We start from the raw sequence: 17505 nt of genomic DNA, 5'->3' as shown, positions 1-17505 counted from the left end.
CTGTTGAAGCTCAGGGGGAATTTTTATACTTAAATATATCATGTCCGTCAGTGTGAGAGGTCGCCATCCGTTAGAGAACACTCCCGCTGGGCGTAACTGTGCAGTTTGATCAAGGACATTTTTATGGAGTCATATTTCTTTATTAATAAGTGTTCTGATACCTCACTAGTTGCCCTCCACACTAACTGTTAACAGATTTATGTGAATGTCTTCAGCAAACAAGCACAAAGGCACTGACGTGTGGCTGCTGCAGGAGGGACGGTGCCAACACACATCAACCTGACTCCGGCTCCTGCACCCACAGAAACCGTGGAGAGAAAAGTTACACAATATCACACACAGACACACACACACCCAGAGGCGTGCACACACAGACAAACACAAATCCACATCCAGGGGTGCCATCACTGTGAGGCAAGCCAGAGTCAGGGTAAGTGTGATGGTGTTATATAACCAGGCTGGCCGAGCACGGCTAAGCAGTTTTTATCTGGGCTAACAACAAGTACTCTGTGTGTGTGTGTGTGTGTGTGTGTGAAGACAGGAGAGAGGGATGTTATGAAATCAGCTACATGAGAAGGAGTGTGAGAGGAAAGAGGGGCGAAGGAAATGAGAGAGAACCACACAGAGCGTCGTGCCTGCAGTTCGGCATCTCACACCTTTCCCACGTCGTTTCTTTACACAAACACAAATAAACGTCTGACAGCATTCAGCAACGAGGAGAGAGGCTGAATTTACACAAACCTCAGCAGCAGCAGTGACTGTTCACACAGATATAAGTAAATAAACTCATCTCCGAGCGTGTTCAGAATTCAAAATGAGTCGTGCTCCAGCAGAACAGGACCACTGCTGTGTCTCTGTATTAAAATGCACCCTGTGTTTCTGTGTGTTTAATTGGCTGGCGTAGCGTTAAGCAGCGTTTGACTGAATCTGAATCTGAATAATTGAAATGAACAGAGAGCAGGTGTCCTCCCGTGGATCACCGTAACTCTGCTTACCTCAGTGTTTCTATCTCATCAGGCTGCCCTCTCAAACGCTGATAAACGAGCACGCTCGGGCTGCAGGCTAATTGTGTATCAAGCTAATCACTAACACAGGCTAATTACTTGTTGCTAAAGCAGCTCTGATGATTTCAGATCACATTGTGTGTGTGTGTGTGGTATGAATGGGTACGGTGCAGGTGTGCAGCTATGTGAGTACTCATGTTTGATTAAAAATATCAACCTGATTGCGGCATACCAGAGGGAGGCTGAGGTGTTAATTGGCTGTGTGTGTGTGTGTGTGTGTGTGTGTGTGTGTGTGTGTGTGTGTGTGTGTGTGTGTGTGAGAGCCTAAAATGTTTGCACATAGAGAATCAGAGTGCTTAAATAACACAATCAAAGAACGCCCGCTGTGGTTCCCTGACAACACACACACACCTCTGCAGACACTGAGGAAGCATTGCATTATGGGAATCATGTGACACATTCTTGTCCTTAAGTTCAACATGCACTGACCACACACCTCGCCATGATGAAGTGGGCGGGATGGGAGAGGATGACGGTGACTCTGTGTGTGTGTTTGTTTCGTCCCTGCCGACAGAGCAATTGTAAAGTAAAATTATTTGATGAGACTTATTTGGGTATCTAGGACAGCTATTCAGATGTATTGCCTGCCGGCTAATTCACACACACACATACACACACACACACGCCTCCACCCAAAACATGACTCTCCTTTCATCCTTATCGCTGGCTGTCCTCTCAGACCTGATGTGGAAGATAAACATGGACCATCTGCGTGGAGCTGAATCTCCACAGAAACCGGCTCACTCTTCTTCTGCCTGTTAGCATTAAACATTCATCACTTCTCACCACTTTTGCCGCCTGCTGACTGCAGAGACAGGAGAATACGTCAAAGGTGTCATGACAAACAGAAACTCTGAACAAATGTGTTCCAAATATATGAGCCGTGGAAGGAAATCTTCTAACTTTGCTGTGCACTGACTCTGGAGAGTTTTACCCCTCCTGGTGGACGGCACAACATTACCTCAATAATATCAGCGCAGAAACTATTTTGTTCATCTCCTCCATCCATAAGAAGCTCCCACTACCTGCGTACCTCGAATCCACCGGCTGCCTGCCTAAGATTTCACATTTCACACCTTCTACTCCCTCACTACCTCGGTGGGCCTGATTACCAGCTTCTTGTAACACAGTATGCAGACGATGCCCAGCTCTATCTATCATTCCTGCCTGATGAGATCACTGTCTCAGCGTGTCTCTCCTTTAATTACAATTATTGTCAAATTACAATTTGACAACCAGCTAACTTGACGGTCACTATGACCGGTCTGGTTACTTTAAAAAAGTAACTAGTTATAGTTACTAGTTAACTCTCCCAAAGAGTAACTGAACTAGTAATTGAGTTACATCATTATAAAAGTAACTTATACCATCAGCTGGATCTGGATGTGGTGGCTCTGTCGTTGTCAGCAGAGCTATCAGCTGGTCTGTGCTGCTATCAGCTGGTCTGTGCTGCGAACATGTCGAAGCTGTGACGATGAGCGGCACTTCATTAGGTTTGAACTGTTCATGACAGATGTGGAAACACTCGTTTCTGCACATAACGCTCGTTTCTGCACATAACGCACACGTCACATATACATTCCTGCTTTCTACCTTCAGATTCGCTGGACTCAACACAGCAGCATGTGTGCTTCTTCGTTGGTGTGTGTGTGTGTGTGAATGCCCCCCTCTGCCTCTGATTGGTTTACCCTGAAGGTGTCCTCTTCCTCAGCCAGTCAGTACTTACATAGGTTTCCTCGGCCTCCCCTCTCATCAAAGAAACTTCTCAGCTCCCACACAGCCTGCTCGGATGAGCTCAACAGTAACGCTGCAGTTTATTGTCGGTAACGGCAGTCCAGACTGTTTTCATTTGCAGCTTCCTGATGGTGGAAGAACCGACCCAGTGCTACCAGCCCTGCGCGTCCCTGTGTCTTTAGGAAGCTGTTGAAGATCCTCCTCCTCCAGCTAACACAACCTTAACATGAGGCTAGATGGCTCTGGTCTAGAGGCAGCCTCAGGAGGTCACATTATGCAGAATTTATTTTGGGATCATAAAATAAAATAATAATAAAGTTCAAATGTTGTAACAACATGATAAATATCTTGTTAAAAGTCTTCTGGTCGTGTATCGATCTGTTTTTCTTTCCCCGGAGTCGCTGCTGCAGAACAAAAGGCCAGTGCACATTATCCCAGGCTCATCCCTGCAGTGCACTCAGCTCAGCTCGGCTCAAACAGCACAGCAATTAATTACCTGCAGGCGCGCTACAGACACCTGCGATGATTTATGGCCCTTTATGGAGATGCACAACACTGATAGGTCAACTTCAGGATCCAGAAGAAGAAAGTGAGTGAGCACAACTGTTTGCCAAGACAAATGAGTTAACCCCCCCCTTAAAAAATTGCATTACACACAGCTGTACCTCGCCTCGCTCAGAATCAGAGACACACACGCAGATGTTATCCTACGCTGGGCTGTGGTTGCGTGTTTTGTTGCTCGTGCCCATGGGCTCTTTTCTCCCTCTGTTCTCTTCATTCCCAGCAGAGAGGGGAAAAAAAACTCATCTTCATTATTTTGATGTTCACTTTATCTATTATCTCTGCATGAGAGACTCTGTCTTCTGTACAGAATATGCACTTTCAGAATCATGCGCTCACTTTGGCTTTTACACGTTTAGAAACTCTCACCTGCAGGAAAAAGTGGAGCAGAGACTCGGTGCTGAAGGACACATAAAGCAGGACAGAGTCTGCAGCTTGTTCCTGTCAGCCAGGACAGGATTCCTCAGGCTGATATCACGCTGCCAGGAGGAGGAGGAGGAGACGGAGTTTTTAAAAAAATGTCAGGGAAGATCTTTGCTGGGCAACTTTTTTAGTTAGATATCACTTTGTTTAACAAACCAAAGGCTATCTGTCCTGGGCTTATGTAAGACGCAGACTTATGTAAGCAGGGAATCATGGATTCAATGAGCGGCTCTAGTTTATGATTAATATGCTGGAATAAGGAAACAGAAATGAACAAATATCTTCCACATGTAAAGGATAGAGAAAGCTAAACTGGATCTGTCAGGGTGAAAGTCTCACATTGCTTGTGGTGTAGCACAGGGTTCAGTGTTAGGTCCTGTTTTATTTTCTATTTGCATGCTAGCACCTGGCCACAGACACACAGGTACCTTCCTCCGAGACCTAAAAACCAAACACACCTAGCCGTGTCTGCAGTGATGTCAACAAAATCACCTCCAACAAAGAAAGAATGATTTAACTCATCCAGTCATGATCCCTTCTGATATATTCACAGCCAAAAACCCAGAATGCAGATTCATCATTTGATACGTAACGTTTCCTTCAGCGCCTGAGCAGGCAAAGGTCAACATCACTTCATGAGTTTGTGAGTTTGTGCTGATCCTGAGTTTGTGCTTGTACAGTCAGATCCCAAGCGTATGACTGTTAGAAGGCAGACTGTGTGTCTTTAGAGCTCTTAGTGTTATTACACCCTGAGGGCTGTAATCACACAACCAGAACAGATCAATACACTCACATCACGTCCACAAAGAGCACGACACAGCAACTTAATGACACTCCTGCTACACACACACACACACGGTTAATGTTCCAGTCAGAGGCCTCATCAGGATGATTTCACATGTCATCACCAAATAACATCGTACAAGAGCAGCTGTGGAGACAAAGTGAGAGGTAACAGGACACACAATGACACACACACAACAACACATACAATGGCACACAATTTGAGAATGAAGCTGCAAAATAAGAATCACAACTCTATAAGAAAAAATTAGAAAAAAGAAAATAAAAATGTTAAAATGACAGGAACAGGTTTCACTGCAGCTAACTCACCATCACCTCACCATCTTAAACTGATTGTGTCCATTATTTAACATTATAAATGCTCCTCAGCCTCACTCAATAAACCAATGAAGGTATATGAAGGTAGCTGTATGTAATTGTAGTGAAGTGCAGCTCTTTGATCCTCTCAGTGATCAGACCATGTCTTTAACATATAAAGATAAAGTTTGTGTGTGTGAGAGAGAGAGGATGTTTGAAGACTGTCACGTCTTCAAACATCCTCTCTCTATCTATCTCTTTCACACACACACACACACACACAGAGGGCCAGTTGTTTGCCTCCCTGAATGCAGATGGGGTGGGGGGGGATTTTCTGACCGAAGGCGAGAATAGAAAATGACAAAATAAACGAGTGCTCTTTTCTCTCCTTTCTCAGCAGAAGAAGAATGATCGGCCACAGTCTTTTTGTTCCACACACACACACACACAGTGCACTGCTCCGTTTGAACCACACTGCTGTTGCCTGCCTTGTGATCTGATGAACGACACCCCCATTTCAATTACCGCCCCTCCCTGTGTGCAGCATACATGTTCCACATCAGGCCAGGTGTCCCTGTCTGAGCTGGAGCCTCAGTAAGGACAGCGATAAGGAGGCTCTGCTGCTGCGCTCTTAGGAGGCTGTTAAAGCTGAAATGAAGGCCAAAGGGCAGAAGAAGAGAAACCACTTTAGTTCTTCACCAATCACATGCAGTAACACAGGCTGTCAGTCATCCTGAAGCACGCCTCTGAGCCGGGCAGTCAGAATTACATAAAACTGTGTGTGGGCTTGTTTTAATGTAATGAGCGTGGCTGCACACACCCTGCTGTGTTTTTACAGTGAAAAGCTGAAGGGGGGAAATATTCTGCAGGAGTGTGTCATTTTCTCATGGTTTAGTCTCTTTAGTTGGCTAGAAGCTATCGACAACACGCTGTGTTGCATGTTTAACTGCAGGTTACCTGAATTTCCCCCTGGTGATCAATAAAGTATAGTCCAGGTTCATCCAAACATGTACAAAAAGGTGGAGCTGAGGAGGGAACATGTCCGAGAAGTCTCAGTGTCCAACCTCCTGCCTCATAACGAGCTCTAGGATACAGTCCAGGATGAATGGAGCCCCCCCAAAATATGAAAGGGTTAAAATGTGAGGTACAGTTCTACCTGATGCCAGACAGACCTGAGATCAGACAGCATCCAGAAAGATGAAGGCCAGCCAGGAGGACATGTTGTGATGTTGGATGGCTTCCTGGCCCAAGTGGAGGCTAAACTAAAACTAAACAGGACCTATAACTGAACCCTGAGGCACACCACAGGTAACCACACATGGAGCTGGTGGTGGTGTTAACAGGCTGGAGGGGAGCTCAGAGGTAATCTGAGCGATGGAAGACCAGCTCAGCCAGTCTATAAAGCAGCTGAACAAGAACCAGAAAAATGAAGGTCAGCTAACATGGTGGCTGGCTGTCCACACACTGGCATGCAGCTATATGTGTGTTGTCCACAGAGGTACTAAAGGCATGTTGGGATGAGTGGCATGTGAACTCAGGACCTGAACTCCAACCCGGTGGTACACGTGCACATACTTATGGGTACGTAGCATACGTTCTTAAAAAGTTTGAGACCCAGTGGCTGTTGTGTGAGGAAGGTAGTGTCGTGTGTGCACTGTGAATGTTGACAGGACAGCGAGCCTTGTGAATGGTGAAATTTTATTCTAGTCGCTCTACAGAGAGAGATAGAAAGAGAGAGAGAGATAAACAGTGCCACTGTACAGAAGAGCTCTTGTGAAATTCACACAAAAAATATTGTTTTTACTCTTTATCATTTATAATTCTCCATGATGATGTATTCCAGTATGAATTTACAAGCGATGTATACAGGTGTCATTTCTAAATATATTCAAAATAGTTCCTTAAAAGTCTTTGAGGAAGTATTAGTTTAAAAAAAAGCTCTATTCTTACAGCAAACCATAAAGAAAGAGGTCTCGTATCTTTGGAGGGAAAGCACACTCAGAGTAGAGGGTTGCTTTGTTTTTTTTTTTCTTCTATCTTCTTTACAGTTGAAGTCCTGACTACACATGAAGGAGAGGGAAGAGAGAAGCAGAGCTGGTGATACACAGATTCTCACCTGCCATCGGAGGAAGAGCAAGGATGTCCTGCCAACAACAACCGAGCCGAGCCGAGCCCTGACCCCACCCTGACCCGCCTGATAACTACCTGTTGGCCAATGAGGAGGCTGCGCTGGGGGTCAGGGTCCTCGCCGTCTCCCTCAAAACAGCAGCAGCATCTTCTATCGTCGTGTTAAACACAGATAATTTTTTTCTCTCTCTCAAATATGTATATACTCACACCTGGTTACAACGCATTAGTGATCATAACATCATAACAGAAGTAACAAACAGAAAGAGAAACGGAAAACATTAAAGTTGTTACATCTGGGGTTGCATGCCATCACCTCATTATTTATCATGAATTGAAATACATTTTTGCCATTAAAAAGAGCAGGGTTGTCATCACAAGGGTGTGTCTGAGTGTGTGTGTGTGTGTGTGTGTGTTTGAACGTAAAACAGCATCAGTTTACATGACAGTTCTGTCAAAGTAGAACAAACTGAACATGAGTTCATAAAAGGGTGCCGTCTGATATTTTTTTTTTTACATGTGCATATTGTTCAGCTCACGCAAGCAGCATGTGGAGATAAATATGATAATCATAAATATGCAGATAAGATGCAAAGAAAGGACAAACGTTGCTCGTCAGTCAACGTAGGGGTAAAGCTGAGGAGAGATTCACTGCAGTATTCCAAGAGTAGAAAAGGCCGACATGGCGGCGGCTGTTTAAAGATGGAGCTTCCATTCAAACACAGTGGCTAAAACGCAGCCGCCTGCCATGAAAAACCACGGAGAGGAGGACAGAGAGAGGATCCTGCCTGACACCCAGAACCACAAACTACCAGCTCCTCCTCCTCTTCCTCGTCTTCTCTCTGTACGTGGGTTTTGCGTGAGCTCAGGCAGAGAGCCGAACTGGAAGACCTTGGACTGGTAAACATCAAAAGGAGAAAAGTTTGCGGCCGCTACAAATTCTTTTTTTTTTTTTTTTTTCTTGTTTTTAAAATTAATTTTTTTATAAAAAAAATTCCTGCGGCACGTCATGTCCTGCTGCTACTGCTCCCCCACAGAATCATCCTGAGGTATTATATTGGATTAAATTTGGCTTTGTGAATCCAATCAATCAAGCAAATCAGTAAAGATGGAGATTTTTTTTTTCTCTGACTGCACGCTCTGCACAGCGTGGTGCGACAAAAGAAAAGTGGCCATGTGTGTCAACAAACAAACAAACAAACAAACAGATGCATAAATAATCGGGTTCAAACTTCAAGCTTCTGCCACACTGAGATGGACACATGGTTCCTCCACCCAAACACCACTAACACCGTAAACAAGGGATCCATCCCTAGCAGTCCTCTGGATGATTGTAGGTCAACAGGTCTTAACACAATCCCCAGCTGGAGTTAAAACAACAGAGCGCTGCTACGTTTTTTTTTACAAAAAACCCAAAGTAATAAGGTGGTGTGTGTTGATGGAGGAAGGGAGGAAGAAAAGAAGGAAAGGAAGGAAGGAATCGTTAGTGTTTTTCAAAGCTATTACCCTGTTTCTTGCTCTCTCCCCTTCTGCCATTTTTCTTGCTCATTTGCAGCCATGGCAGATTTACTAAGCACAAAGGTCAAGGGTCAAAGTTTGGATTGTACAAATCTCCCTCCAGCCCATTCAGAAACATGTAAAATATGTGTATATGTGTGTATTTTCTCACAGAAAGAAATCAACACATGCAAAATAATCTACTACTCTTGATGGTATTTTTCTGTAAGCTATGCTTTTTTTTTTAAAGCAAATGTGGGAGAGAGGTTTTTAAAAACTAATGGCTATTGTGCTACCAAATAAGCAAACACTAAAGTCCTACAGAGGAGGATCCAGATGCCAGAATCCCCCATAAATCTTATAGTTCAATAGAATAAAAAAGCAATACTTTGCAGTTATTTTTCTATGTGCAGCGCCACAGATGAAATGCCCATCAGGTGTTCCTGCTCGTCAGTCTGTCCTCTTATCTGTAAACATTACTCATTGATAGCACCTACGTTTCTCTGACCGCTCACAGCCACTCACCTGCCTCCTCCCCGCCTCCACTGCCAGGTGTATCAGCCGCCATGTTTGACAGCATCAAGCCTGGCTACACATCAGAAGATTTTGGCTCAATCTGAGGCTTGTCACGACCAATCGTTTATTGAAATAAACCTCATGTGTGTGCAGTTATTTTACTAGTCTGATCAATGCCTATAGCTATAGCCAATCAGAGTGAGAAGTGGGAGATGTGTGGAATCATTTCCACACACAGGAGCTGTGTTGGGAGTAGTACTGTTTTATCCTGTGGAGCTAAAGGAGGTGTTTATGAATCAACTGTCTGACTTCCTACAGCAAATAGTGACAAAAGAACACGTAAAGATGGCGGCAGCACCATCAGATCTAAACACTTTAGAAGTGTCTTTACTGGATGAGCACGGCAGACAGAATCTGGTGATTTGTGGTGCTGACAGTGAATCAGGTTTATGCATTAAAGGTTTTGTTTTGAAGTGTTCATAGCCTCCTCAGTGTTAGCTAAAACATGCCTGAAACATGCACAGGCTAAATTTAGAAGCTGTTGAAATGTTATGATTTATAAACTGTTGTATAAACTTCATAAACTGTATATTAATTGTGTTAAATATCAGCAGAATACTGATTTTTGTGGCCTCACATGTTTGTAAAATCGATGTGTAGCCAGCCTGACAATCCGAGCTCGGTGTGGCGCCTCCACCCTCTTCATATCTCCTTCACCTCATCCTGGTTGCCAGTGGAGGTGGAAAGGTAAAATAAGAGGGGGAGAAGGCAGGTGGGTGGAGGTTCCAGAGGTCCCGCCCTCATTCCAAATAATAAACCAACTCTTTCCTGAGCAGGAGTTCCTGTCACTCAAACCTTCTCTGCCCCACTGATGGGGCGGTGTCGTATCCTACCACCTCACCACCCCCCATTCACACCAGGATACCTTATGGCAGAGTGCTGGCAATGCAGCCAACTCATTGGTACATGAGAGAGAATGGACAGAAATGATGATATCATCTGCAAAGAGAGTAGTAGTAATACCGCCACACCCGAGCGGGCACAAGTTCTTTTGGATTACAATGTTGAAGAGAAGAAGAAAAACATGGTGTGGCTATGGCATCCATAAGTGGACCACATAGTTGATAAATTATAATACAAACCCAGAGAGGAGGAGTAAGAAGGAGAGAACACATCATTTCTTACATCAACTAAACATCTGACTCCAGACTGGGAATTTTTTTATACACCCGTCTATTGCTGAACTGGGCTGAGTTTAGGACGCCACGTGGGGCTGGGTAAGCACTAGTCTTATTGGCTGAGTAAGGCATCACATGCTCTTTATTGTACATGTCATTAGCTATCCGCCCGTCCCGTGAGCAGTATGAAGTGGTGGATTTAACAGAGGAGCGGAGATTGTTCGCATCGTTGCGTGTTTTGATGGGGGCTCCTAGAGCTGCCGCAGGAGAAGACACCGCCAGCTGTTTGTAAATATCAGAGGAGCTCCGCCCATGGACCAGTCTGCTGCTGGTGTCTTCCCTCAGCGAGTGGCTAAGAAAAGGGTTATCCGAGCCATGGGTCGGGTACAGGGACTTGCTCCTCTTGCTCTCCTCCAGGTTGTGGTTAAACAGCATTGATTTGGACCCACTGCCAAACAGTTTGCCAGAGTAGGGACGCATGCCGAAGAGGTTCGCGTACTGAGAGTCAGAGGCGGAGTCCAAGAAGCGATCCTTCTCCTTGAGGCTGACGCTGCGCGCGGGTCGGCCCAGGTCTACGTCCTTTGGCTTTTCGAGCATGATGTTGTCAAAGGAGTGCTGACGACTGAGCCTCAAGCGGTTTCTCTTTTGGACGTGCGGCCCGTCTGTCTGCGGCCAGTACAGGCCAAACATCTCGTCTGGCTGCTGCTGCTGCTGGTGGTGCATGGTGGGGCTGACCAAGGGGTCTGCCAGCAGCTGGTCCTCGCTGATGTCGTAGAGGTTCGCTGTGTGGAGGCATGCTTCACAGCGGTTATATGGTGAGCGGGTAGCAGATGCAGAAGCAGGGGGGTAGGACCCACTAGTTGGGAAGGAGGTGGTGACTTTTGACAGGCAGGAGCGGCAGTGTGTCTGTTTGTAGCGGTCGATGGACTCATGTGGGGACAGGTTTTTTTCCTTCAGGCTGTAGTGTTTGGAGTAAGCCGGGTCTGGCAGCATATCTGAGTCTGTGTGATGCAAAGGTGATGAGTTCAGGTGGATGATGGGCTGCTCACACTTCCTGTAGTTGTCACTGTGGTCGGAGTAGATTTCAGGGTAATCCAAATCATCGGCTGCGAGGCCACGGCTCTCGCGATAATGAACAGGGTCTGAATGGAGGCTCATCTCTCGGTCTGAGTCGATGGTGTAGATTTTCTCTCCTCCTCCTCCCCCTCCTCCTCTCCCGGTTTGGTTGGCTCCGGTGACCTGCTTAGTCTTTAAGTAGGACAGCTCCACCTCACTGCAGTCCCTTGGGTATTTTGACGTCACCGATCTTTTTTTTAAGTTGTCCTTGGGTTTCAGGTGCTTGTTGTTTTCTGGGTCCTTGTAGGAGGCTGCCCTGCTGGAGCAGTCAGAGATGTCGGAGTGGGCCGCGTCCTCGGGGAGGTAGCGCTGTGTCTTCATCGACATTCGTGGGTCTGGCATCAGCATGTCGGGCATCGGAGGTGGCCCAGGTGGCACAGAGCGCAGCGTGTCCACCGACTTCTTCCACAGCGTCCGGGGCGGCTTGGCGTTGGTCTGGACTGCGTCAGCGCTCACGGCTACCTCCACTGTGTTGGGGTTGGCATCATTCAGAGTCAGCGGGTGCTGACCTCCCTGGAAGATGTAGTTGTTGAGGTGGTCTTTGTGGCGGTTGGCGAGATAAGACTGCAGGTCCCCCGTGTCCCCATAAATCATGTCTTTGGGAGCGTAGCTGCGGTTGTCGGCGTAGATGAAGTTGCCCTTCTCTGCCATCATGTCCATGATCATGGGACCAGCTGAGTGCATGAATTCCCGTTTAGGCGAGTTCATGCGGGAGCCGCCCAGGTTAGACATGTTGGTCATCTGTTTGGCCGACTTAATGAGCTTTAGCATTTTGTCCTGGGGGCTAAAGTCCAGATCTGTCTTTTTCTTCATGTCAATGTGGACTCCGTGGATGCAGCTCCAGATCCCCTGCACACAGACACAAGGAGGAGAAAAGAAGGAAGCAAATGAAGACAAACAGAAGAGTGATCTACGTCAGCCTGACACTGTATCTCTGCTCTGTTTTATTAAAGCTGGCAGTGAAACAGTCATAAATTCCACATTCCTCCAGAAGTTGTATTTACGACGTGAATACTCTAAACGACCACATTTGGTTGGCTAAAGATGCTGCAGAATAAATCCACACAACTCTCCACTCTCCAGCAGCAGCATCTGTCCATCACAACCCTAAAGAACAGCCACTCTGTGTTTTCTAAAGGGACAAACGTGATGCAACGCTGTGAAACAAGCAGCTCCATCAATCCCACAGAACAGCTGTGAACGCTGGAACAAACTTTATTTTGCAGGAACAAACCATTTAAACTCAGTACTCACCTCACTCAGCCAGTCCCGACACCCAGACACATGTTAGCACGTTAGCACTTCCTGTCCCCTCAGTGTGTGTGTGTGTCGAATGTTAGCATGTGGCTAAATAAGACTACAAATGATGTCATTAAACGTTATCAAGGTGTTTGTACTGTAGAAGAGGTCAGAGCGGTGAACTTGGTGGTGCTGAGGTTGTAGTCATGTGACCGTGCTGTAGTTGGTTTATAGCGTAGCATTAGCTTTTAACTTCTGGTGATCATATTTAGGCTTCAAACATCATAAAGTGGAGTTCATTAGTGAAGGTGATCCTGCTGAACTACACCTGTGAGGATCATCAACTTTATTGATTTAACGTAATAATCCAAAAGACAATGGAGGAATCTGATTGGCTGTTTGTTCTGTTTGAATATGGGAGATGGCTCTTTCTAAGGAGTTCTTCCCTAAAAGTTTTTCCCTCCTCTGGTAACTACTAAAAAAATAGTGCAGCAGAGACACTGCAGTGCTTTTAGGGATGCACGTCCATGTCTTCTGTTCTCACACAAAAGCAGGCAGAATGCTGACCTTTCAGCTGAATGAGAGGATAAATTGATTTAGCGTGGGTTGCCGTGATTTCACCCAAAAAAACATGCTGCAATTAGGATCTATTTTGGTCGATATACAGGGCTGCCTCGTGATCCCCCCGCCCATCCTTCCTTCTCCTCCCTCCATTGTGCAGCCCTCCTTCTGTTCTGTTGCAGTTTCTTAGTTTAGCTCTGTGTGTGTGTGTGTGTGTGCTCTGCTCTCTTATTCTGCTGATAGAAAGGAAGTAAGACAGGCCTGTCTGACCCCAATAATGCAGCATTAGCCCCCAGTATAGTTCCAGTGCTTCTCTGCACCTCACAGCTTTGAACATGACCACTGTTAACCCAGTCAGACCACCGCAGGCTCAGATTCACACAGCCACATGTGAGCATGCTCAGTGGCCTCTTTCTGCTGTGGCGATTACACATTTGATCCTGCGTCAGGCTGCAGCAGGTTCTGTTCTTACCCGGCTGATGGAGAAGAGCAGCCCGGGCTTTCCGGAGCACACGCCGGTGAAGCAGTATCTCAGCCTCCAGTAGAAAAGGTGCTCCGACACGAAGGTGATGAGGGAGAGGCCCATGGCCGTGGCCAGCATGTAGAAGACCCCCGCCATGTTGTCCACGTCCAGCTGACTGGACATCACCTCGTTCTTCTCGTTGTGGCAAATTCCTGTCAGCCACTGGGCCTCCAGCTCCTCCATCTCACCTGGAAATATGACACCAAGTCAGAAAGGTTCACATTTGTTTTAAAGCCACAGTGCAGAATGTTTGTCTCCCCCTGCTGGCCGTGAGAGTAATTATATGTGCCTACAGGTGAGTTCTCTTCTCAACAAGGTTTAACAGTGGGAACGCTACATGAACAGGCTAAATTTAGAACTAACCCAGCTTGAAGCTCAGGATGGCTGTTTCTAAAAATAACGAGCTAGTTAGCTTGCTAGCTTAGATTAGCATAGATGTGTCTTTTTCTGGCTGACAGGTGTGTGTATGATGAATGTCACCTGATGAACAACAAGAGTCGCAAAATGTCAGATAACAACAGCCTGTGAGCTAAGCTAAGCTAAGCTAAGCTGCAGCTGGGAGCTTTAAGCACACAGTGCTTGCAATATAAACAACACTAGCTAGCTGGCTAACCTAGATTAGCAGCAGATTAGCTAGCAGTGTGAGGTAGCACTGGTCCTTCCTCTGAAGTCCGTTTTAAAATGTGTAGCTACGGGTGAATATTCCTTTTAACTGTTTGAATGTTTCTTTGGGTGTCAGCGGGTCTTACAGTCCCATCTGTGCCTCCTGATGGGTCAGATTGTTTCCTTAGTGTTAATAAAAGAAAGGTGGAGAGCAACAAAGACCTTATCTCCCCTCCTCCCTCTCTCTCCGGCCTTCTCGGTGACATTTGGCGCGTGGCTAATCCAATCTCTGTCATTCAGGGCCGGATAACTAAGGCTGCTGGTGGGGAAAGACAAATATCACGGTGGTGTTCGGCTCGGCGTCTCTCTCTAAAACATCATTAACCCTTTGGTACGATTTGTCTCACGTCAGATCTGAAATACAGCCGCAGACACGCTTCATCTGTGGTAACGACATTATGACCCGCCTGGAAGGAGTGAATTAAGATGAATGACAGCTTTTAGGTGTCAACAGGTCACTTTGTCTCCTTCTGTTTTTTAGATGGAGTGCACTGGAGGGGAAAGCTGTGGGGAGCGGCTGGCTGCCGGACTCCAGGGGGAAGTGTTGCTGAAATTCAAATTTTGTCCTCAGCAGTCAGTCAGACGGCTGGTGAGCAGTCAGCTGGAACACGAGTGACTACAAGCTGTAACTTTCAGGACGTCTGGAAATGTTTCCGTCTGAGGCAGCAAGGAGGAAACATCGATTTTAAGACGTGAGAGTGGAGGAAAAACCCCGGAGCAGTTCAGGAGGCTCTGTAGGATAAGGAGCTACACTGGCTATGACATGCTGCTGCTGGTTTGTTGTCATTTCCTCCTGTAGCTCTCAGAGATCCACCCTGAAACACTCTGAACTTTGACCTTTACCTGCACGCAGCGCAGCTCTACAGCTAGCTCAGAGGACGTCCAGCTGTTATTCCTTCAAATAGAAAACTAATAACCAGAACACATTTAGAACATGTTGTCAAAACCTTTAAATGTAAATATTTAAATAAATATTTAAGTTTTTCTAGTAGATTTTGAATCAACAAAGTTTTTTTCTTTTTTTAAATATCAGAGCTCTTGTAAATGAACCTTTAATATCTGAACATGTCCATTATGACTTCTTTCTCTTCGTTTCTTTGCATGAACACCTGGAGATCTTAAAGGTGACTTGAAGTGAAACAGAAACAGTACAGGTGGAACATGAGTTGTGTCTGTTGTCCGTCTCCCTCTGACTGAGACTCTCTGAGTTCTCCACCCACTCTGTGTCTGATGGAGCAGGACACCAACCTGCTGCCATCTATCAGAGCTGCCTCCTCCCTCTACCTGACACTCACTCCTCTTCCTCTTCCTCTCACCCCGTCTTCACTCTGACCTTGCTGACCATCACGCCGACGCTGTCTTCATGTCTCTCTCTCTCTGTCTCCTCCTCTCTCCCTCTCTGTCTCCTCCTCTTTCTCTCCCCCTCTCCCCCTCTGTCTCCTCCCCCCCTCTGTCTCTCCCTCCCCCTCCCTCTCTGTCTCCCCCTCTCTCCCCCCTCCCTCTCTCTCTCCCCCTCTCTCCCTCTCTGTCCTCCTCCCCCTCTCTTCCCCCCTCCCTCTCTCTCTCCTCCTCTCTCCCTCTCTGTCTCCCCCCTCTCTCACCCTCTCTCTCCCCCTCCCTCCCCCCTCTGTCTCTCAGGTTTGTTTGTTTTCAGGAGCGCTGCAGCTATTAGCGCCGTGCAGAGATAACATTACTATTTGCAGCTGGGATCAACAAACAGCAGAAAACAAAAAGATGCTGGCCCTGATAAGATTTGCTCGCGGAGGATTCTTGTGACACCGATGTTCATTTAATCAACTTCAGTGCACTTAATGTGAGTGGCTGCGAGCAGCTGCGTCAGCAAAACGCTCCGATGTAAAATGGAAATGAAGCTGTCACTAAAAGCTGCGGCTGTCTGCCTTTCTCTCTCTCTGTGTTTGCAGCAGGAGATTGTTTATGTAAAAACTTCTGAGGCTACTGTAATAAAGGAATGTGGTGGTTCACACACACACACACACACACACACACACACGCCGATCTGCTGCAGAGAGGAATACATTAGAATAACTTACACACTCTGCCCTCTGTTTAGAGCAGCTTTCGTGTCCAGAATAACATCAAACAACTATTTATACTTCACTGCTTTCTCTTTGTGCTGACAGAACACACATGTGTGTGTGTGTGTCTGTGTGAACATGAGTTACAATGCTGGCGAGGAACAATGTATCCTTTGAGGATGTAGTGTGTGTGTTTTTCTCACCGTCTCCGATGATGGCCAGGATGGCCAGATCCACCTGTCGTTTCCAGTAGGAGCCTTTCTGCAGAGCGATGCCATAACCCGTGGTAGCAAAGATGTAGCTGCACACACACACACACGGACATATTTTAACCTTTAAACAAATATTTTAACCTTTATCTCTCCAGATGATGTCACTGTGATTACAGACTTCTTTAAGGAGATTCCTTATGCATGCTGATGCACAGAAATGTCAGGAAGTGGGAAATGAGGTCACAGATATACGATAAACAAACCTTAACACTGTGCTGAGACGGTGGACATTCATCCACAGCTAAACAAAGCTCCGTCCAGTACACAGAGCTACATGTAAAAAGGGTCAGACATGTTAATGACTGGGTGCAGTCTGCCTTTACAGCTGACGGAGTGCGAGCATGTTTCTGTAACAGGAAGTTATCGTTGCATCAATTTTTTCCCACCAAGAATTTCAACTATTAACTCAAGCGCTTGTTCCTGCAGGGTGGAGGCGTGTAGGGAACCACGGCAGAGCGGAATCATCCGGTGTGTAAAAGTCGCCAGCGCTCTGCTGACTCCATGGAGCTGAATGTCTCTCCTGCCTGCCTGTAAAGAGAGGTGGAGGAGGAGGGGCGGTGCAGAGGGCCTGTGTCTGTCCATGGAGGCATGCTTAGATGAAGGGTGACCTCCACCCGAGCCTCAGCAACAACTCTGCACTTTTTTTTTATAAATAACCTGCTTTAAACTGCTTTAATATGTTAAGTGTTACCGGCTGAGCCGTGCCCTTTGAGGACGGCCGTCTTATGGGTCACTTACATGTTGTTGCTATGGAAACCACTTTATTTCTTTCAACCTTTTGTATCATTGGACCTCAGCTAACTGTGCTATCTGTGTAGTTGTTAAAAACAGGTAACTGTCCTCCTACTTTCTCCCTGTTCAGCATGCTAAGCTAGTTAGCATCAGGCTAATGGG

General features: G+C 46.3%; 1 protein-coding gene across 1 annotated transcript in view; it reads right to left on the bottom strand.

The window, feature by feature from the left end:
• Positions 1–9574: 9574 nt before the first annotated feature.
• Positions 9575–17505, bottom strand: part of grin2aa (glutamate receptor, ionotropic, N-methyl D-aspartate 2A, a) — a 90246-nt gene continuing 82315 nt past the window's right edge. Inside the window, exons 12-14 of the mRNA XM_028411202.1 lie at positions 16543–16640; positions 13590–13828; positions 9575–12166 (exon numbers count right to left, since the gene is read on the bottom strand). Of these exons, the coding sequence (XP_028267003.1) occupies positions 10214–12166; positions 13590–13828; positions 16543–16640 (2290 nt within the window). The 3' untranslated portion in view covers positions 9575–10213. The remainder of the gene's footprint in view (positions 12167–13589; positions 13829–16542; positions 16641–17505) is intronic.

The sequence above is a fragment of the Parambassis ranga genome, chromosome 8, assembly GCF_900634625.1.
Source record: "Parambassis ranga chromosome 8, fParRan2.1, whole genome shotgun sequence".
Lineage (NCBI taxonomy): Eukaryota > Metazoa > Chordata > Actinopteri > Ambassidae > Parambassis > Parambassis ranga.
The sequence above is the reverse complement of the archived record's forward strand: the minus strand, read 5'-3'. Positions and strand labels throughout refer to the sequence as shown.